Source organism: Brachyhypopomus gauderio, chromosome 2 (assembly GCF_052324685.1).
Source record: "Brachyhypopomus gauderio isolate BG-103 chromosome 2, BGAUD_0.2, whole genome shotgun sequence".
NCBI lineage: Eukaryota > Metazoa > Chordata > Actinopteri > Gymnotiformes > Hypopomidae > Brachyhypopomus > Brachyhypopomus gauderio.
This window is the reverse complement of record NC_135212.1, coordinates 35,586,332-35,608,571: the sequence shown is the minus strand read 5'-3', so window position 1 is coordinate 35,608,571 and position 22,240 is coordinate 35,586,332. Positions and strand designations below refer to the sequence as shown.

General features: G+C 38.9%; 2 protein-coding genes across 2 annotated transcripts; both read left to right on the top strand.

The window, feature by feature from the left end:
- The first annotated feature begins 364 nt into the window (after positions 1-364).
- On the top strand, positions 365-3,720 carry LOC143508888 (extracellular calcium-sensing receptor-like). Its single transcript, XM_076997488.1, has 6 exons — positions 365-579; positions 712-1,003; positions 1,173-1,964; positions 2,106-2,330; positions 2,426-2,549; positions 2,813-3,720. The coding sequence occupies exons 1-6, from the start codon at positions 365-367 to the stop codon at positions 3,718-3,720; spliced, it is 2,556 nt and encodes an 851-aa protein (XP_076853603.1).
- A 14,065-nt stretch (positions 3,721-17,785) lies between these two features.
- Positions 17,786-21,171, top strand: LOC143508887 (extracellular calcium-sensing receptor-like). The gene is made up of 6 exons (XM_076997487.1): positions 17,786-18,000; positions 18,110-18,401; positions 18,579-19,370; positions 19,546-19,770; positions 19,877-20,000; positions 20,264-21,171. Exons 1-6 carry the CDS (start codon positions 17,786-17,788, stop codon positions 21,169-21,171), a joined length of 2,556 nt encoding a protein of 851 aa, XP_076853602.1.
- The last annotated feature ends 1,069 nt before the right edge of the window (positions 21,172-22,240 follow it).

Below are 22,240 nucleotides of genomic sequence, written 5' to 3'. Positions count from 1 at the left end.
TCAAAACATGTCAAGATAAAAATTTGTAGCACTTGATCTTTTCCATCGATTAAATTTTTTTACTTGATGTTCTAATAAAATAAATAATTTGCATGACTGAGAAATAATTTCAATTTGGTTTAAATAAAAAAGATATAAAGAACCAAAATTTACAGACTTACAATTTTTTTTTTATCGAAGCATCTGCCAGGTAGGCATTCCTTGCATTTCAAAATCTACCCTCCCCTGGCTGCAGAGCACCAGTTTTCCACAGAGAATATACATTTTCACCTGTATAAATACCAAATGTCCTTCCTGTTCAACCAGAAACATCAGACCTGTAAAACGGCCTTAACGCATTATTGATCTGTTGGTAGATAGGTGAATGGAGCCTATTATTGCTTTGTTGCACATGGTAATGGTCATGATCAGATTTTCCAAGTGTAATGGGACAGCTTGTGCATTAAGAGGAGAATCTACATACCCACAACTTTCAAAGAATGGTGATATCATCGTTGGGGGAATTTTTCCCTTCCACAGCAGATGGGAGATCACAAACTTGTCCTATTCAGTTAAACCATCTCCAATGCAATGCAAGAGGTAAGCACAACAAGAAAATAATAATTTCAGACATTACTTTGTATTAAATAACAAATAAGTTACACATACTTAACTGAAATTTAATTTCAATTCAATATTTTCACATTACATTGTTTTATGTTTTCTAATCAGTCTTATTTTCAGAGCCTTCCAGTATTCACAGTCATTGATTTTTGCAATAGAGGAAATCAACAACAGTTCCACTTTACTTCCTGGTGTCTCTCTGGGCTACAAGATCTATGACACCTGTGGTACCACAGCATTGGGGGTCAGAATGGCCATGGCACTTATGAATGGAAACGAAAACTCAGCCTTGGAGGAGCCCTGCACAAAACCTGCACAAGTACAAGCCATAATAGGAGAGTCATACTCATCAGTGTCCATGGCTGTTACGAAGACTATTGGACCTTTCAGCATTCCATTAGTAAGTGGAGCTCATGCAGCTCATGTAATATTTTATTAATCAAGATAATGACTACAAATATTGCATATAAATATAATTGAGTGAATTATTGTATATTCTATAAAGAATACTGATGCACATACTGATGACTGAATCATGACTGAAAATAAATATCTGAATCTGATTTTAGATCAGTCATCATGCCACCTGTGAGTGTCTCAGTGACAAAAGGAAATATCCCTCATTTCTGCGCACTATTCCCAGTGATTATCACCAGAGCAGAGCACTGGCAGAAATGGTCAGACACTTTGGCTGGACCTGGGTGGGAGCATTAAGAACTGATGATGACTATGGAAACAGTGGAATGGCTGCTTTTACTGAAGTTGCAGAACAGTTGGGCATATGCTTAGAATATTCCCTTCCATTTTTTAAAACATACTCCAGAGAAAAACTTCTGAGAATCATTGACCAGATCAAAAGTTCCACGTCTCGAGTGATAGTGGGATTTCTTGATACCGTCGACTTACAGATTTTGCTAAGTGTATTTCTTGAGCACAATATCACTGGCTACCAGTGGGTGGGAACGGAGGCCTGGATATTTGATACACAACTGGCCACAATGGATAAGCACAAGATACTGCAAGGTGCCATAGGACTGGCTATACCTAAAACAAAAGTGACAGGTTTGGAGGACTTCCTTCTGAATATAAATTCATTGAAAACTGCTGGCAATGCTATTTTTACTGAATTCTGGGAAGCTTTGTTTAATTGTGGATATACAAAGCAGAGCGACTCCAATGATCGACCAATGTGCACAGGTGAAGAGAAACTTTCTGAAGTTGAAAACGCATTTCCTGACATGAACCTAATGCCAATTTTTAATAATGTGTATAAAGGAGTTTATGCTATTGCCCACACCCTGCACGACCTTCTGGGCTGTAAAGACACATGTCCAACAAAGAAGCAGCCTGATCCTCTAACAGTAAGTTAATAGTCTGTTAAAACACTGATTGAACACTTTGGCACGTAGGAATAACTCTTTAATTCAAGTACTAATTTACATAATGAGACATATAATGAAATGTTACTTTCATTAACCTATAAAATGTATATATTCTGTTAGTTTCTAGAACACATCAAAAAGGTGCATTTCAGAACCAAAATGGGTGAAGACGTTTATTTTGATGAAAATGGTGACCCTGCAGCAAGATATGAGATATTAAATTGGCAAACAAGTAAAGAAGAGCATGTATTTGTCACTGTTGGACTTTATGACTCCACTTTCTCCGCTCGTAATAGATTAGCTGTAAATATGGCCTCTGTTCTATGGGCACAAAATAACAATCAGGTGATTGCCTTCCCCATTAGGAGTCGGTTTTCACAATGTGTACTTGTTGCTAGTGGACAATTTAGAGTTTAGACAAATATTTCCCTTGATCATAGGTACCAATATCTGTGTGCAGTGAGAGCTGCCCTGCAGGCACCAGGAAGGCTGTACAGAAGGGAAGGCCTGCCTGCTGCTATGACTGTATACCATGTGCTGAGGGAGAGATCAACAATATTACAGGTAAATAAGTGCTGTGAAAAGGGTAACCCAACAAAGTATTTTCTGCTTTAACTGCTAAAATAAATGTACCAGTAGTCTTGTAATTACAAAGTCTCAACAGCTCAAAGGACATTTTAGAGATATGTGCATAGAATCTTGTCACAGCAACATAGTACATTTATTATACCGCCACATCTTCACATCTGCCATAATCTCCAAACTCTCTCCGTATCTAAAATCTTTTATTTTTGCAATATATATATTTTTATCTTCCTTCATGACAGATTCTATCAGATGTGAACAATGCTATCAAGACTACTGGTCAAACCCACACAGGAACGAATGTGTTAAAAAAGAAATTGAATATCTATCTTATGAGGAAAAAATGGGATCTTTGCTAACAGCTTTATCTGTTCTGGGTGCATTAATGACAGTGATAATAGGAGTCATATTCTTTAGGTACAAATATACTCCCATTGTAAGAGCCAACAACTCAGAGCTGAGCTTCCTGCTGCTCTTCTCTCTGACTCTGTGTTTCCTCTGTTCACTTACTTTCATTGGTCGGCCCTCTGAGTGGTCCTGTATGCTGCGCCACACAGCGTTTGGCATCACCTTTGTCCTCTGCATCTCCTGTGTTCTGGGGAAAACAATAGTGGTGTTAATGGCCTTCAGGGCTACACTTCCAGGCAGTAATGTCATGAAATGGTTTGGACCTCCACAACAAAGACTCAGTGTGCTTGCCTTCACTCTCATACAGGTCATTATTTGTGTGCTTTGGCTAACATTATCACCTCCTTTTCCCTTCAGAAATCTAAAGCTCTACAAAGAAAAGATCATTCTTGAATGTCATTTGGGTTCAACCATAGGTTTCTGGGCTGTTCTGGGTTATATTGGACTCCTGGCCATTCTATGTTTCCTTTTGGCATTTCTAGCACGGAAGTTGCCTGATAAGTTTAATGAAGCCAAATTCATTACATTCAGTATGCTCATATTCTGTGCAGTTTGGATCACCTTTATTCCAGCTTATGTCAGCTCTCCTGGAAAATTCACGGTAGCTGTGGAACTATTTGCTATTCTGGCCTCCAGTTTTGGTTTGTTGTTCTGTATATTTCTTCCAAAGTGTTATGTAATCATACTGAAACCAGAGAAGAACAATAAAAAACACCTAATGGGTAGAGTTCCTATTAAATGAGCTAACAGTCTATGTAATAGCAAATGATTAACTGGGCTTTTCATAAAGTATGTGTAGTACAACTTTAATCTTTACTGTTTAAGAATTTTGAGTAAATCAATACATTTGAAATATATTTAATTTGTTTTTGTTTTTAAAATCGACACATGGCTCTCTATTGTGGAGAGGATCAACGGGATATTTTCAAATTGTTCAAGTTCTGTATTTCTCTGTGGGAAACCATTAAAAGGTTTTGCAATGTAAAGTTATTGGCTAAGATTTGCCAACTAGTTTTCTTTCTCTATTTTGTACCTTGGGTGACTTGGGGGTGGGGTAGAGGCTGGAAGCAAATGCAAGCTTTTGTCATTTATTATAAAAGGCACAACTACAATTAAGAAACCATCAAACACTGAAAAGACTAAAGACAACAACCAAGTGATAGGCCTACTTATAACTACAGACACATCAATAAACAATGACCAAGACATATCAAATATACAGACACATAGACAAACCAAGGAACAAGAAACAAAACATTCATACTTACAAATTCAAAAGCAACAGGACTAACACAAACAAAGAACAAGCCTTGTAATAGAGACGGGACAGAACAGTACCCGGATGGCTTACTGAATCGAGTGCCATTTTCAAGCATGCAATTGCAACACACTGTCCTATCCCATAATTCTACTGGAGCAGCAGAGGCAATTGGAGCAGAGATAAAAATGGCGGATTGTAGCGAGTCGGCTGTTTACAAATATAAGATACAACAGAGTATATGGGTCATTCCAGGATTTTGGTACATTTCAGGGGTGGTAACTTCTGAAAATTCGATCTTCAATTTGATCATTTTAAATCATATATTTATAATATACAGGTTATAAATATTAAAAAGTTTGATTCGTCAATCTCAGATATGGAAGCAGTTTTTTCGTTATTAGATTGGTGTGCAGTAAATTGGTATGCAGTAACAGGGTTGCGACTAACAGGGTTGCAAATTTAGGCTAAGTTGTGGTCTACCCCAGGAACAGATGCTCACTGTAAAATTTAGCTATGTATACAAGATCAAGGACAAATATCGTTATATAAGTATATAAAGTAAATTTTGACTCTACTCAATATTAGTCTTACAATATGAGGAACAGGGTTGCGTTCACTGAGTGACACACACAACTTGGACAAACATATTTGGAAAAAAACCTTGAAAATTGTTAGAGCACTTACCATTTTTCTTGCCATGTGGGCAGGAAATGTCCTTGTGATGCAAATTCCTTTGTGCCAGTACACAAATATTTTTAACCCTTTCTCTGCCAGATAAAATTCTTTATGGTAACAGGGCTGCACGCATATTGTGGGACACAACTTAATAGTGTAAAAACTGTGACATGCAATACAATGTAGACCAAAGAAGTTGTTTTCATAAGTAAAGGAGATGCATTTCAACAATATACAAGAGGAAGTAATTTATTTAGAGCTTATTTTAATTGTTAAATTTGGCAAAGGAGTTGGTCACCCAATGTGTGGGACAAGAGAAAATGGCCATTTTTTGAGGTGGTTCAAAGGTATTCGGTCTTTTCAATAATATCTAAGGCGCTTATTTTTCCACCAAATTTTACAGTTTGTCTTATAACAAGTACAATGTTAAAAAAAATTGTCATTTAGATATTTTGGATATGTACATTTGGAAATTTAAGTGGTGGGACAGGAAATGTACCAAAATCCTGGAATGACCCATATGCAGAAATACTGAAGTTAATTTCAACACCCTTTTAAGACTTTTTAAAGACCTTCCAAAAATGATTAAGACCTCACTGCCACTTTAAGGGTGTACTCACACTACCATGCCCAGGCCCGGTTCGTTGCCAAAGTGGTTCGTTTGGCAAGTGTAATTGCACTGAACCATGCTCGAGCATGGTACGGGTGGCCCACTTGAAGAGGTGGGCCAGGGCACAGATCGGTTAGACTCTGGCATGGTACGAATCCAGTATGAGCACAATCTGTGTGCAAGCGCAGAAATAAAACGTAATGTCAGTGATATGACATTCCTGATAAACTTCTGAATTCCTCTGACAGATATAGAAAGGTGTAGGCTAGTCATTCAATCAAATTTTATTTATATAGCGCTTTTTACAACAGTTGTTGTCACAAAGCAGCTTTACAAGTGCAGAGTCCTAGCCCCCAGTGAGCAAGCCAAGGGCGACAGTGGCAAGGATAAACTCCCTAGGAACCAAGACCCATCCTCCTCTGGCCGACACCGGTCACCATGACAACAACAATTTAGACAAAGAAATAAAGAAAAGGAAAATATGTAATAATGTCCATCATGGTGTAGGCTTATCCGGTCAGGCAGTAGGTGGCTGGCACAGGATGGATCGCTTGTCTCTCCTCATCTCATTTTTCCTCGAGCAGGCAGGCAGCCATGTGGAGAAAATAAAACAGGGAGAATTAGCTCTGTACGGGGACATATACAGGACAGATGAGATTATGAACATTTTTCATAATCTCATCTAGGAGTTCTGACCTAGAAAAGCTATCCTAGTAGTATTATCTACGTATTTATCAAATGATAGGTCAGAGTCGAGTATGACACCTAGGTTTTTGACTACTGTGCCAGGTGTAATGGGGTAGTCTGCGAGATTAAGCATTAGATCTGGAATTTTCTGTCTTGAGGCCTTAGGGCCCAGGAGGACCCTTAGCAAAAAGAAGTTTATTCAAGTGTACTATGAGTATACTTAATTTTTTACTAAAACTGAGGAAGTATACTTGAAGGTGACTTTTTATAAACTATATTTTAGATGCTTAAGAATAGTATAGTGAAGTATACTTGGCTTATACTGAAAAGTATAAACAGAAGTCTAAGACTAAGTACATTAATACTTATACTTGTACTCAGAGGCGGTCTTTGCATAGAGGCGTGGCTAGGCAACTGCCTTGGGCCCCTCCCACTGCAGCCTACTGTAGGGGCCCCCTGATTAGCTGACTTATTTCTCGCATATTAATGTTGATGGGCCCCCTAGCTAAATTCGCCTTGAGCCCCCAAATTTCTAAGTCCGCCACTGCTTGTACTTTATTATACTTTTTACATCTTTCTGCCACAAAGTACGTACTATATCTTGCTCCAAATGCATAATAAAGGTCAAGTCATTGACTCATGCTTAACTTTTAATTTATATATTAATAGTATAATCCTGGAGTTTAAAATGTTATGTTTATGTTAACATTTTTACAAACATATGCACAAGTTTTGCTTTACCTGTCACGCTACAGCCCCTGACCCCTCCCCTTTGGGCGTGTGTTTATGTTGTCTACGTCTAGTCGATGACAGATGACATCGACAGATAACCAGATGACATACCAGTTGTATTGCTAATAAAAGGTTTTTATATTTTGTCTAATATTCTCTATTTTATTATCAAAGAAATAATATATAAATACATTACTAGTGAGGTTTACTGGAATCTGAGGTTCTGTACCTGCTTCATTTTTTGTAAGTTTAGAAACAGTATTAAAAAGAAATCTAAGATTGTTTGTATTGTTCTCTATCAGTGAGGCCAAGTATGCTGAGCGTGCTTTTGTGAGTGCCCGTTTTTAGTCAATAATACTATCCTTCCAGGCACTTAGTAGATCGCCATTTCCGCTCTAATTTACGTGCTATTTGTTTTAAGTTTCTAGTTTGGTCAGTGTACCACAGGGCAAGCTTTTTGGATCTAGCCTTTTTATATTTTAGTGGAGCTACTATATCTAGAGCTGATCTGCAGGTATTCTCTAAGCAGTCATTTAGACTATCTAACTCTCCTGGATTGGATGGCAAATGAGCTAAAGCAGTTAAAACAGGGAGGGTTTCAATAAACAGTGTTGCTGTTGATGAATTTATCGAGCGCTTCATACACTGCCGAGGAGACGAGCGGGTATTTATGTTAAGATGAATCTCGGAATTGGACTAAATAGTGATCAGAGATTGCTACAGTTTGCGGAAGTATATTTATATTATCTACGTTGATACCCAGCGTTAAGATTAGATCTAGGGTACGATTTCGGTAATGTGTAAGTCCTATACATTTGTTAGGTATCAGGAATCCCAACGCCTTAAAAAATTCACTTGAGTTGAAGGTTACATTTTTCAACAATTTTCAGTGTGAGAGTATGTTTCCGCAATAAACACTGAATTTATTTTAAGGCTTTTAACTCATCCTAACCAGGGGTGCCAATAATTATGGAGGGCACTCTATATCCTTTCCATGTTACCTGATAGGAGTGGTCTTCTGGATATGACTCGAACCATTTCCAGGCAGAGCCAGTCATGTCAAATTTTAGGTGACAAAACATGATCATCTTATGTCGTAGACCTGACTTTTAAATGGACATTTAAAGAGACCCACGTGGTCCACGTGTTTTCAACAACAAATTCAAAGCCGGATTTCTCGCAATCGGCTGCATGCAGAGGGCTAAAAATCGGTGTGCATGTATATGGCATGGGGAGTCTTCTGTTTATCTGGTTTGATTGAAAAGTTTTCAATGTTTAATATGTGATTTGACGTCAAATTCATGATAAACAATTCTCAACCTATCAGCGACATCGCAGCATTGTTTTACCTCAGGGATGGGGCGGCCCGCATTCCTCGTCCTCACTCCCGCAAATAGATCAATAATAATTTAATAATTAAAAGCAAAAAAGTCCTGCTTTATCGTTTTTTTTTTCTTGTCACGTAGGGCTACGCCCCCCTCTCCCGTGTCGGTGTTGTTCCTTGCCCGGTTATCCCGCCCTGCGTGTCTGTTGTCCTGGTTTCCCTCTGTCTGCCACGCACGTGTCGTCATTGTGTTCAGTTGTGTCTAGTTTAGTCCTGTGTACTTGTATCTCTGTGTTTCGCCCGTTGTCGGTTATTTGTGGTTTGTTCGGTTTTGTGGATTATCTGTCATCGCTGTTCTGGTATTTTCCGTCTCCATTGTGTTTCTGTTACGACTCCTGCCTGTCATGTTGACCACTTGGACGGCTCTCCCGTTTTGACCCGTGCCTGTACAAACGACTTCGCCTATGGAATTCCCCTTATTAATTAAATCTCGCTCTTCTCAGCGTTTGTATCCGCCTCATCGCTCCGCAGCGCGCTACGGGTTACACTTCTTTGATATGAAGTTCAAATTCAGTTCAAATTCCTTTTTGCACTTTTTTATTAAGCAAATGTTTTGTCTTTGTTGCTTATTAAGGACATGTTAATGCATTTATATGCAGAAAATAGATGTATGTTGGTGCAATAAACATACAGATCTGAATTCATTTAAAATGTGTTCTTATTGAGAATAATTTGTAGTGTCTTTCATATCCAATTATTTGAAGTGCGTGGTCATGTTAGAGGTGGGGACTCGAGTCACATGACTTGGACTCGAGTCAGACTCGAGTCATTAATATTAAGACTTTTGACTTGACTTGAAAAAATATTCAGAGACTTAGACTTGACTTGGACTTTTACACCAATAACTTGGGACTTGAATTGGACTTGAACCTGTTTACTTGCAAAGACTTGATTTTTTTTTACCCCAAATCTAAATTTTAAAACGCATATTAATATTTATAAAGTGCGCCCCATTCATTTCATTTCCGTCTTTCTGACGCAGACCGGTGTTACACCAGATTCTATGACCGTCGAGTTTTGTGACCACAGGGGGCGCTATTTCACAGTTTCTGTTCAGAGGCACAAACGCTTTACGAATGCTACGTAAACTACGCTGATGCACTTTCTTTACTCGTTTTGTTGGTGTCCACGAGCCAAAATATGACAGATGTTTATATTTACATTTTATCGTCTCTTAATTACATAAATGTACTTAAACAAGATTTACTATCCCCTCACCATTGCAGCCAACACAGAAATCATGAATGGGATGTACAGGTGAGCCTTTTTAACTGGGGTCACCAATTCTGACGGCAGCCATCAGAATATGTGACCCCACTGAATCTCCAGGTAACAATAGTACACCGTGACCCCACAATAACAGAAAACAATGAAAAAATAACCCTAACCTTTTGTTAGTCTATATTTAAACATTTATCCAAATGTTTAGAATAACCATTCGTAATGACAGCATCTTGCTTACGATGAAGCTCGCTATTTTCGTGTAAAATGATGTAACGAAACATTCTTGTTTAAGTACATTTATATAATTAAGAGAAGATAAAATGTAAATGATCTGTCATCTTTTGGCTGGTGGACACCAACAAAACGAGTAAAGAAACGCATCAGCGTAGCATTCGTAAAGCGTTGGTGCCTGTAAAAAAAAAGACTCGAAAGGACTTGAAATTCCAAGTTTCAGACTTGGGACTTGACGGTTGCCTGTCTTGACTCGAGACTTGACTTGACTTTACTGTCTTTGCTTGAGACTTGACTCGGGACTTGAGGATAAAGACTTGGACTTACTTGAGACTTGCAAAACACTGACTTGGTCCCACCTCTGGGTCATGTGGCCCTCCAATAATAGTGCTGAAAAAAATTAGGCCCCCTTTGTCATGGAAGTTGCCCATCCCTGTTTTACCTAATCTGTTCTCGAATTGCAAAGCTACGTCTGTTTACTTTTAAATTCCATAGTTTTTATTGGTCTGGAGGGGGGTGATGGTTTTGAATGACAGCTTTTTACACCTCTGCCTGGCGAGGTGTAAAAGGGGAAGGGAGGGGGGGCTATCAAGTAACTGCAAAAAAACTGTTTGGGGAAACTGAAGCAGTCGTAGATTATTTTGTTAGTGAATATTTTGATTGTATATACTTTTGGACATTATAGAAAAAGAAAAGGTTTAGTTTAGCTGGAATTTGTCAAGTTGTTTGGGTAGAATGCTAAACCGGAAGTTGGCTAAGAAGAGCAACAAAGGGCTACAAAGGACACAGTTGCATTTGTGAGTATAAATAAACAGTTGTGAATAAGAGACTGCATACTAAATATTAAAATACAAGCAGTATTAAAACATTTAAGTACTGTACTTTTCCTCAGCATCACTTAGCCTCTTGGCATGGTTAGCTTAGCTAGCCTCTTGGAAGCAATATCATTTTGGCCAATTAATAAGGAAGCTATAGGTAATGAACATTAAGATGTCCAATGTAATTATTTTGTTTTAGTAAAAAAAATGTTGCATGCCTTTATAGTGTAGTATAGTATACCACTAAACAATAGTATAGTGGCCAACGTCTTGGATAAGGGTGTGGCACGTTTGGATAAAGGCGTGGCACTTTGGAGAGGCCTTGGACACCTAACACCTACTGTGGAGCTCTTCAGTACTTCCATGTATATGCTCGATATTGTTTATTTTCTCAGACAACACTGTTGAATCAGAAAAAGCAGAGCATGGCAGTAAATCACAAGTGTACATTTACATGTACATTGATAATAAAATTGAAATTAGATAAAATATAAAACCTTTTATTAGCAATACAACTAGTATGTCATCTGGTTTGGTTGATATTGATTTAAATTACATACCAGGAGAAAAACTTGATGCTTTTCATCCACTCCCACAATCAGAATTAGAGAAAATAATTTCTTCCTTAAATTGTACTACCTGCACACTAGACTCAGTTCCCTCAAAGTTATTAAAAGAGGTATTACCAGCTGTTACTGAACCTCTTCTAACTATAGTTAACTCATCCATTACAATAGGTCACATGCCCAAATCATGTAAATTAGCAGTTATTAAACATCTGATCAAGAAACCAAATCTTGATCCGACTGTGCTATCTAATTATAGACCCATTTCAAACACATCATTTATATCTAAGATCATAGAAAAAGCTGTTGCCCAGCAATTATGCCTATATCTGCATAGGAATCACATATTTGAAAAGTTCCAATCTGGCTTTAGGCCCCATCATAGTACTGAAACAGCATTAGTCAGCATTAGTTAACAAATGATCTCCTCCTTACTTCAGATCAAGGCTATGTATCACTGTTAGTGCTTCTCGATCTTAGTGCAGCTTTTGACACAATTGATCATAGGATCTTGCTAAAGCGGTTAGAATGCTGGGTTGGAGTCTCAGGCACAGCCCTTTCATGGTTTTACTCTTACTTGACAAATCGCCATCAGTTTGTAGAGCTCAATATTCCATCCAAATGTACAATAGTTAAATATGGGGTCCTGCAAGGCTCCATCTTAGGACCACTATTATTTACATTATATATGCTACCATTGGGCACACTTATAAACAAACATGGTGTCAATTTTCACTGCTATGCAGATGACACTCAACTTTACATATCAGCCAAACCTGATGACAAACTCAGTTTAGGAAAAATTGAGGCCTGTGTAAGAGATATTAAATACTGGATGTCTCTAAACTTCCTCCAACTAAATGAGGACAAAACAGAAGTTCTCCTTGTGGGCCCTAAGGCCGCAAGACAAAAAATTCCAGATCTAATGCTTAATCTTGCAGACTATCCCATTACACCTGGCACAGTAGCCAAAAACCTAGGCGCCATACTCGACTCCGACCTATCATTTGATAAATACATAGATAATACTACTAGGATAGCTTTTCTACATCTCCGCAACATTGCCAAATTAAGAAATGCATTATCACAGGATGATGCAGAAAAATTGGTGCACGTCTTTGTTAGCTCTAGATTAGACTACTGCAATGCAATACTGTCAGGATGTTCAAATAGGAATCTAAATAAACTTCAAATAGTTCAAAAATAGTCCTGAATACCTCCAGGAACTTATTTCCTACTATGAACCCCCACGTCAACTAAGATCACAGGGTGCTGGTCTTTTATTAGTTCCACAAATTATTAAGGTAACAACAGGGGGAAGAGCCTTTTCTTATAAGGCCCCCCAGCTTTGGAACAACCTCCCAAAATGCATACGGGACTCTGACACAGTCACAATCTTTAAGTCTAGGTTGAAAACCCACCTATTTGGTTTAGCGTTTGATAATTAACATCCCCCCTTAGATAAAAGGTACAGATCCAGGGGTTCATAGATGAAGGGTTTTATGGTAGACTGGGGTGCTGGTGCTGTCATCCTGTCACTGCTCGTGGTCACTCAAGTTTGTTGACAGTGCAGTGGATGGATGCCATTGTCTCAGAATGCCCCCAAGCCTATGTTACCTTCTGCTTCTGCCTTTTTAGCTAGTCTGTAATAGTTTAACTTAATGCCGGAGTTGCTGCCATACTCCAGAAATGTGTTTAATTTCATCTGTCCTGTATATGTCCTCATACAGAGCTAATTTTCCCTGTTATATTTTTTTCCACATGGCTGCCCGCCTGCTCGAGGAAAAATGAGATGAGGAGGGACAAGCGATTCATCCAGTGCCAGCCACCTACTGCCTGACCGGATAAGCCTACACCATGATGGACATTACTACATCTTTTTCTTTTCTTTATTTCTTTCTGTCTAAATTGTTCTTGTCATGGTGACCGGTGTCTGCCAGAGGAGGATGGGTTCCTCCCCTGAGTCTTGGTTCCTCTCAAGGTTTCTTCCTCATGCAAAAAAAACTAGGGAGTTTTTCCTTGCCACTGTCGCCCTTGGCTTGCTCACTGGGGGCTAGGACTCGGCACTTGTAAAGCTGCTTTGTGACAACAACTGTTGTAAAAAGCGCTATATAAATCAAGTTTGATTGATTGATTGATTGATTGATTGATTGATCGGGGTGTATAATAGAAGTAATATGCTGCTTTAACCCTTATATGGTCCAAGGGTCTGTGGGACCCATTTTTAAAAAATCAGCTTAAAAAAATTCTACAATTTTTTTTTTTTCAAACTGAGATTCATTGGTCCTTGGCTCATTTTCTGTGAGCAACATAAATCAGAAAATATTTTCAATGACCACCCCCCCGTACCCCCCCCTTCACATTTGTATTACATACAGGGTCCAGGGTCCACTGGGCCCTGGGCTAGTCAAAGTGGGCAATCAACATTGGGTTGGGTAGTTGATAGTCGTCTGTATGACTTTAAAGGATATACAAACAAAGGACAGAGGAGTTTGGCATGCAAAGGTGAGCAACCATCAACACTTTTGATGGTTGTCACATCAGGGGTTGATTGCATATTGTCAGACAGCAGACGAAGAATCTCTATAGAGACAAAGGGGTGAGATCTGAAAGAAGCATCTTTTCTCTCAGCCCTCATTATCCCTCCCTCCTCTCTGGACCTGTGTGTGTGTGTGTGTGTGTGTGTGTGTGTGTGTGTGTGTGTGTGTGTGAGTGTGTGTTTCATCCAATCATGGGGACATGATGCTATAAATGCTAAAAATGCTAAAAATGCTATAAAAGATGGCAAAGCGATTCTCAGTTCAGACTGCCTTACAGCTGCTATTGGAAGAGACAGAGGATTTTGATGGTGATTCAGAAGAAGAAATTTCAGGATCACATTTCTGAAATATCAGAGTCTGATAGTGATAATGAAAAGGAGGATGAGCAGCAGCCAGCTCCGTTAGCACCAGCCCGTCAGCAGCTAGCCATAGGACCAGCCTGTCAGCCAGCATGATTTATGATTCATTTCCTTATTGTGTTACATTTTAATAAAAAAGTAACTAATAAATAAATGAGAGCAAACTAATTTAACATATGTATTGTTTATTTTACTTGCAATTGGGCTAAATCTGCTGATTATTTTAACAAAAAATGCAATGGGTCCCCCACGCCCAGCTGGACCCCAAGAAGGCAGACCACGCCCGGATCTCATCAGGGTTAATCTGTTTGCTAATACTTTACTGAAAAACATCCCAGTTTTGGTAGAGTGAGAAAACATTCTCAATAAAAGTGGGGTAATCTGTCTGGCAAATTTCTTATAAAATTCAATTCCGAAACCATCTGGGCCAGGAGCTTTATCACTAGCAAAATATTTATTGATTCGAACACCTCTTCAGAGGTCAGTTCAGAGTCCAAGTCTTCCTGTGCTATATCATCTAATTTAAGCAATTCAATATTTCTGAGCCAAGCCTCAATATCTCCTTTTACTTTTGATTGGTATAGTTTTTCATAATATTCTCTGAAACAGTCATCTATTGCTCTAAGGTCTGTAACTTGGGTCTGTAACCCAGGGTGAATTTATATGGTGAATGGCTCTGCTTGCATGCAAACCTCTTAACTGTCTAGCTAACAGCCTCTGAGGTTTATCTCCAAATTCAAAGCATCTTTATCTAACTTTTAGGATCTGGTCACATGCGTATCTTGAAGTAATCATATTATATTCATATTTTAAATTAAGTATTCTTTGTAGAGTTTGAGTACTCATTGTTTCTCTATACGAAGTGTTCAATTTTGATATCTCAGATTCAATTTCTTGCAGCCGACATTGCTGCCGCTTTTTGAAAGATGCCTTATATGAAATAATATGGCCCCGCAGAACTATATTGAATGATTCCCACAGAGTAGTGTCTGAGACATTCGAGGTATCATTGAACTTCAGAAATTCAGATATTTTATTAGATATAAACTGGCAGAATGCATTGTCTGAATGAAGGCTCTGATGGAATCGCCAAGCATTATTCCGTTTCGGAATTTCAAAATCTAGCGTTAATAAGACTGGGGAGTGATCAGAAATCAAAATAGTTATTGTATTTGCTATTAATAACATGTGGTAATAATCTTGCATCTAACAGGAAAAAAATCTATACGAGAATAGGTTGAGTAATGAGTAATCCCTGTCAGATGGATGCTGAATTCTCCAAATATCCACTAGGTTGTTAGAGGTAATCAAGTTATTTAAGACACTGGAGGAATTCGATAAATTGCACATTTTTGGTGAGGATCTATCCAGATGCTTATCTAAAATAGTATTAAAGTCTCCCCCTACAATCAAATGCGTGTTGGTAAGGTCCGGTAGAGAATCAAAAACCTTATGAAAAAACGCTGCATCATCAAAATTAGGTCCATAGATATTTAACAGGGTCACATGGGTCTTACAGATACGTCCAGTTACTACTATATAGCGTCTGTTTGGATCCAATATAGTGGAGATGTGTTCAAACTGCAAACTATTTTTAACTATGACAGCAACTCCACACGCTTTACTTGAAAATGTAGATTGGAAAATATGACCCACCCAGCTGCAACGCAGCCTGTTACATTCAGATGGCCTAATATGAGTCTCCTGTAAATGTCTGCACAATGTCTGCAGAAAGGGATTTAAGATGAGAGAACACCTTAGCACATTTAATTGAGTGGCCCAAGCCGCGTACGTTCCAACTCACAAAAATTAACCTCACAGCTGCTGGATTGTGGTAGCCTAGCTGTTTGCGCCAGTGATGATCAAGAGTAACAATGAAAACACACGATGTCGTACCTAGTGCCCAAATATTCCAAAAAAAAGAAAAGAAAAAAAAACAATACAACACTTGAGTATATAAACGATAAATCCTCCCCACCCCTCCCACTGACCCACTTTCCCAAACAAAGTAGGTAAAGATACTCCCACATAAACACTGGGGAAACTACATCTAAGACACTGACTAAACTACGTCGTGCCAGCCCTATCTGCAGTAACTTAACTGAAGCAACTCAACTTCCCCTCCATATTCAAGTATAGAATGTCAGGAACTGAATTAACTAAATGAACAGCGGTACGGAGTGTCCACCGGTGTCCGGACTACCGACAAAAAGAGTTCCATACACGCATCGGTCCATCGTTTTGTAATATCACCTTTGCGTCACCGTATCAACTCAAGGGTTAGGGTTAAGGTTCTGCCTCAGATTTTTATAGTAACAAATCACTCAGGAACTCTTCAGCCTCCTGTGGGTTGGTGCACAGCTTTTTGGCATTGTTGTGGGCAACACGAAGACGCGCAGGGTACAGAAAGCCGCACGTCACACCAGCATCCCTCAGCCTCCTCTGAACACCGTCAAACAGCTGACGCTGCCTCACCACCTCCGTCGGGAGATCTGGGAAGAAAAGGATCCTTTTCCCTTTGAATGTCAGATGATGCTTTTGCTGCGCGAGCTGCAAGATCTTCTCTCTCATGGGACAGTGATGAATCCTAGCAATCATCAGCCGTGGATGGCCCGAGTTTGCGGTTGCTTGTCCGCCCAGCCGGTGAGCGCGATCGATCTGCAGAGGCCTGTCAAAGTTCTCGGCGCCCAGCAGAGTGGAGATAAATCTGGAAAGGAACTCCGCTGGTCGGCCTTTTTCAATATTTTCAGGTAACCCTAAGATTTTGATAATTTGATGTCTCGAACGCCCCTCCAGATCAATCACTTTCCCGCGGAGCTCCTTATTCTCGGCGTCCATTCGCAGCAAGGCCTGCTCCAACCCGACTAGGCGGTTTTCATGGTCTAATTTGGCTAATTCCATTTCGTCAATCCGACTGCCATGGTCATTGAGAGTAGTCTGTGTAGCTTGTAAAGTAGACTCCAAGTTGTTAAAGCGCTCATTCATCTTGCTGCTCATTTCGTGGATTGCTGAGAGAATGTCTGATATTCCAGGATTAGCCACTGATGTTAGCGAGCAAGCATCGCCATCTTTAGCCTCCTGCTCGACCCCACGTGCTCCATCAGTCTCGTTAGTTGGTTTCTCCAACTTTTTCGGCACCTTCGGCTTGGTCATTTTGTCAACAAATGCCTTAAAAAGTGACCACCCAAATGTATAATAGCAAACCGCACCTAAAAACTCTATTTTTAACCAAACTTTTAAACACTGGAGGGGAGCTTACGGAAGAGACGTCTACTCCATTGAGTGCTCACTACTGCCCCCCCCCCCCCCCCATTACATTTATTTTTGCTGAGATATTCTCTATAATAAAATAGATAACTACTGCTTTGCTGATCCGGTGATTATTATTTATCTCTTGGCATGGCAGGGAACCTATTTAAATTTGGTTTAAATACAAATTTACACACTGTTTTATTAAACAAATATTGTAAAAACAAACATGAAACCAAGGAAAACTATCAGTGAGAAACCCAAACCCACAACCCACTCTGTTAGGTAGGCATTCCTTGCATTTAAAAATCTTCCCTCCTCTAACTGCAGAGAACCAGTAACAGTTTACCATAGAGAATATGCCTTTCAACCAGTATAAATACCACATATCCTTCCTGTTCAGCCATTTCAAATATCAGACCTGCAAAACACTCTTAAGCCTTTATGTCTAAAGTGTATATGGATAGGTGGATGGAACCTATTCTTGCTGTCTTACCTCTGGTAATGACCATCATCAGATTCTCCAAGTCTAATGCAACAGATTGTGCCTTGCAAGGAGAATCTACATACCCACAACTATCAAAGGATGGTGATATCATTGTTGGAGGGATTTTCCCCTTCCACAGTAAATGGGAGAACACAAACTTGTCCTATTCAGTTAAACCATCTCCAATACAATGCAAGAGGTAAGCAACACTTTTGATTAAATATTACTACAAGCCAAACATACTTAGCAGAGGTATAATTTATAAGATTTCATCATATTTTCATATTTTTGTTTTGTTGTCTAACCAGCCTTAATTTCAGAGCCTTCCAGTATTCACAGTCATTGATTTTTGCAATAGAGGAAATCAACAACAGTTCCTCTTTACTTCCTGGTGTCTCTCTGGGCTACAAGATCTATGACACCTGTGGTACCACAGCATTGGGGGTCAGAATGGCCATGGCACTTATGAATGGAAACGAAAACTCAGCCTTGGAGGAGCCCTGTGCAAAACCTGCACAAGTACAAGCCATAATAGGAGAGTCATACTCATCAGTGTCTATGGCTGTTACGACGACAATTGGACCTTTCAGCATTCCATTAGTAAGATCTCAGGCAATATTATCTTAGTCAACATTATGACTATAAATATTTCATTTCCAAGGATAGATGTAGCTGTAAAATGCAGTATTTTGTTAAGTGAATTATAATTGTATGTTCTATTAAGAATACTGGTGCACAAAGAATCATGACTGAATATAACTGTGAATATGATTTTAGATCAGTCATTATGCAACCTGTGAATGTCTCAGTGACAAAAGGAAATATCCCTCATTTCTGCGCACTATTCCCAGTGATTATCACCAGAGCAGAGCACTGGCAGAAATGGTCAGGCACTTTGGCTGGACCTGGGTGGGAGCATTAAGAACTGATGATGACTATGGAAACAGTGGAATGGCTGCATTTACGGAAGTCGCACAACAGTTGGGCATATGTTTAGAATATTCCCTTCCATTTTTTAAAACATACTCTCGGGAAAATGTTTTGAGAATCATTGAGCAGATCAAAAGCTCCACTTCTCGAGTAATAGTGGGATTTCTTGACAACTTTGATTTACAGATTTTGATAAGCGTATTTCTTGAGCACAATATAACTGGATTGCAGTGGGTGGGAACAGAGGCCTGGATATTTGATACACAACTAGCCACAATGGATAATCACAAGATACTACAAGGAGCCATAGGACTGGCTATCCCTAAAACAAAGGTGACAGGTCTGAAGGACTTCATTCTGAATATAAATTCACTGAAAACTGCGGGTGAGGCCATTTTTACTCAATTCTGGGAAGCTTTGTTTAATTGTGGATATACAAAGCAGAATTATTCAGATGATTTACCAGTGTGCACTGGAGAGGAGAAACTTTCTGATATTGAAAACACCTTCACTGACATGAACCTAATGCCAATTTTTAATAATGTGTATAAAGGAGTTTATGCTATTGCCCACACCCTGCACGACCTTCTGGGCTGTAAAGACACATGTCCAACAAAGAAGCAGCCTGATCCTCTAACAGTAAGTTAATAGTCTGTTAAAGCACTGACTGAACACTAGTTTTGGCACTTCTTAGTAATAACTCTTCAATTCAAGTACTAATTTACATGAGACAAAATGATGTACTTTACCTTAATATAAAAGCAGATTTTCAATATTTCTTTCATTAACCTATAAAGTGTATACATTCTGTTAGTTTCTAGAACACATCAAAAAGGTGCATTTCAGAACCAAAATGGGTGAAGACATTTATTTTGATGAAAATGGTGACCCTGCAGCAAGATATGAGATAATAAATTGGCAAACGAGAAAAGAAGAACATGTATTTGTCACTGTTGGACTTTATGACTCCACTTTCTCTGCTCGTAATCGATTAGCTGTAAATTTGGCCTCTGTTCTATGGGCACAAAATACCAATCAGGTGATTGCCTTCCCCATTAGGGGTTGCTTTTAACAATGTGTACTTGTTGCTAGTAGAGAATGTTTTAAATAGTGTTTAGACAATTCAATATTTCCCTTGATTATAGGTGCCAGTGTCTGTGTGCAGTGAGAGCTGCCCTCCAGGAACCAGGAAGGCTGTGCAGAAAGGAAAGCCTGTGTGCTGCTTTGACTGTATACCATGTGCTGAAGGAGAGATCAGTAATTTAACAGGTACATAGGTAAACAGTAAAATAAATGCTGTGAATAGGGTAACCAAACATAAAATATTTCTAGTACTGCTAAAATAAATCTACTAGTAGTCTTGTGATTATCAAAGTACAGACATTTTGGAGATTTGTAAAAGCAATGAAGTACTTTTCTCATGCTGCTAAATCTTTACTTATACTGCCAAAAAATGTTCTCTACGCAACTACATATCTAAGTGTATCTAATGTATTTTTGTGCTGTATATTTGTTCTGTTTGTTCATGACAGATTCTATCAAATGTGAACAATGCTATCAAGACTACTGGTCAAACCCACAAAGGGATAAATGTGTAAGAAAACAAACTGAATATCTGTCCTGTGAGGAAACAATGGGATCTTTGCTAACAGCTTTATCTGTTCTAGGTGCAATAATGACAGTGATAATAGGAGTCATATTCTTTAGGTACAAATATACTCCCATCGTCAGAGCCAACAATTCAGAGCTGAGCTTCCTGCTGCTCATCTCTCTGACTCTGTGTTTCCTCTGTTCACTTACTTTCATTGGTCGGCCCTCTGAGTGGTCCTGTATGCTGCGCCACACAGCGTTTGGGATCACCTTCGTCCTCTGCATCTCCTGTGTTCTGGGGAAAACAATAGTGGTGTTAATGGCATTCAGGGCTACACTTCCAGGCAGCAATGTTATGAAATGGTTTGGGCCCCCACAGCAGAGACTCAGTGTTCTTGCTTTCACTCTCATACAGGTTCTTATATGTATGCTTTGGCTGATAATTTCCCCTCCATTTCCCTTTAAAAATCTGAACCTCTACAAAGAAAAGGTTATTCTAGAATGTGGTTTAGGTTCTGCTTTAGGTTTCTGGGCTGTTTTGGGTTATATAGGACTCCTGGCTTTTTTGTGTTTTATTTTAGCATTTCTAGCACGGAAACTGCCTGATAACTTTAATGAAGCCAAATTCATCACATTCAGCATGCTCATATTCTGTGCAGTTTGGATCACCTTTATTCCAGCTTATGTCAGCTCTCCTGGAAAATTCACAGTAGCTGTGGAGATTTTTGCCATTTTGGCCTCCAGCTTTGGTTTGTTATTTTGTATATTCATTCCAAAGTGTTACATAATTATTCTGAAACCAGAGAAAAACACAAAAAAACAACTTCTGGGAAAAATACAGACTAAGTAAGCTAACTATTTACATCATTATAAATATGGCCTTAATGACTACTGTTCAATATTTAAGAAAATAAATTGAATTCCAAAAATGTAAACTGTTTTAAACTAATTCAAAATAATCTAGTCATACTGGCTATTCAAACCTTAATCTTAGGTATTGTATTCTAGGCAGGGCTTGTCAAAACTGTACAATTATTGATTATCGTCATACAGTGTATTTCACTGTTTTAAAGGATCTTTAATTAAATGTTTTTCAGTCATGTGTCTTTCCTCTCTACGTTCCTCACAGTTAATAATGTTAGAGCCTCTCAGTAAGCAACTGGCTCTAAACAGCTGGCTCACTACAGCCTGTGCACATCAGAAGGTAAACTTCATTGACAATTTCAACATCTTTTAGGCGTCCTGAGCTTTTTAAACCTAATCAGCTTAACCCGAACAAGGCTGGGACTCAAATGCTTGTGGATAATCTAATGTATGGAATCACTCACATGCAGAACTTGCACCCAACCGCCAGCAGAAATGTCAGTAATGTCAGTCACAGGAGCTCACCATCTCCTGTCAGAGAATCTGTCCACAGTCTCAGAGGTAAACTCCAGGAGATTAATGAGGTTCTGCAACACTACAGTCTACAGTCTTGTAGGAACTCACCTACTTCTCCTGCACACTCAGTGAATTCCCAGGTCTGACACACTGGAACCCATGCTCCTAGTCAGTGTTACATTCCAGTTCTTTTAAATAACCAGTGGCATGGCTCTCAGAATAAAATGCTCTCGAAATAAAAATGTAATCAGAAGAAAACATAGGAGTACAAAATATTGTAACAAACAAAATTTGATCCCATTGTAATGCACAAGTGATGTAAGCTATGCTAATCAAACACATCAAGTCTTCATAGTCTCCTTACTAAATGTCCGCTCACTCACAAACAACTGTTATAAAAAGCTAAATTAACTGAAGATTATTGTCTGGACTTTCTTTTTCAAACAGAGACTTGGCTTGATAGCAATGGAACAATAGTGCTAAATGAAGCTTCGCCTCCCGACTTTAACTATTTTAATGTCTCTAGAGTAAATAAGAGA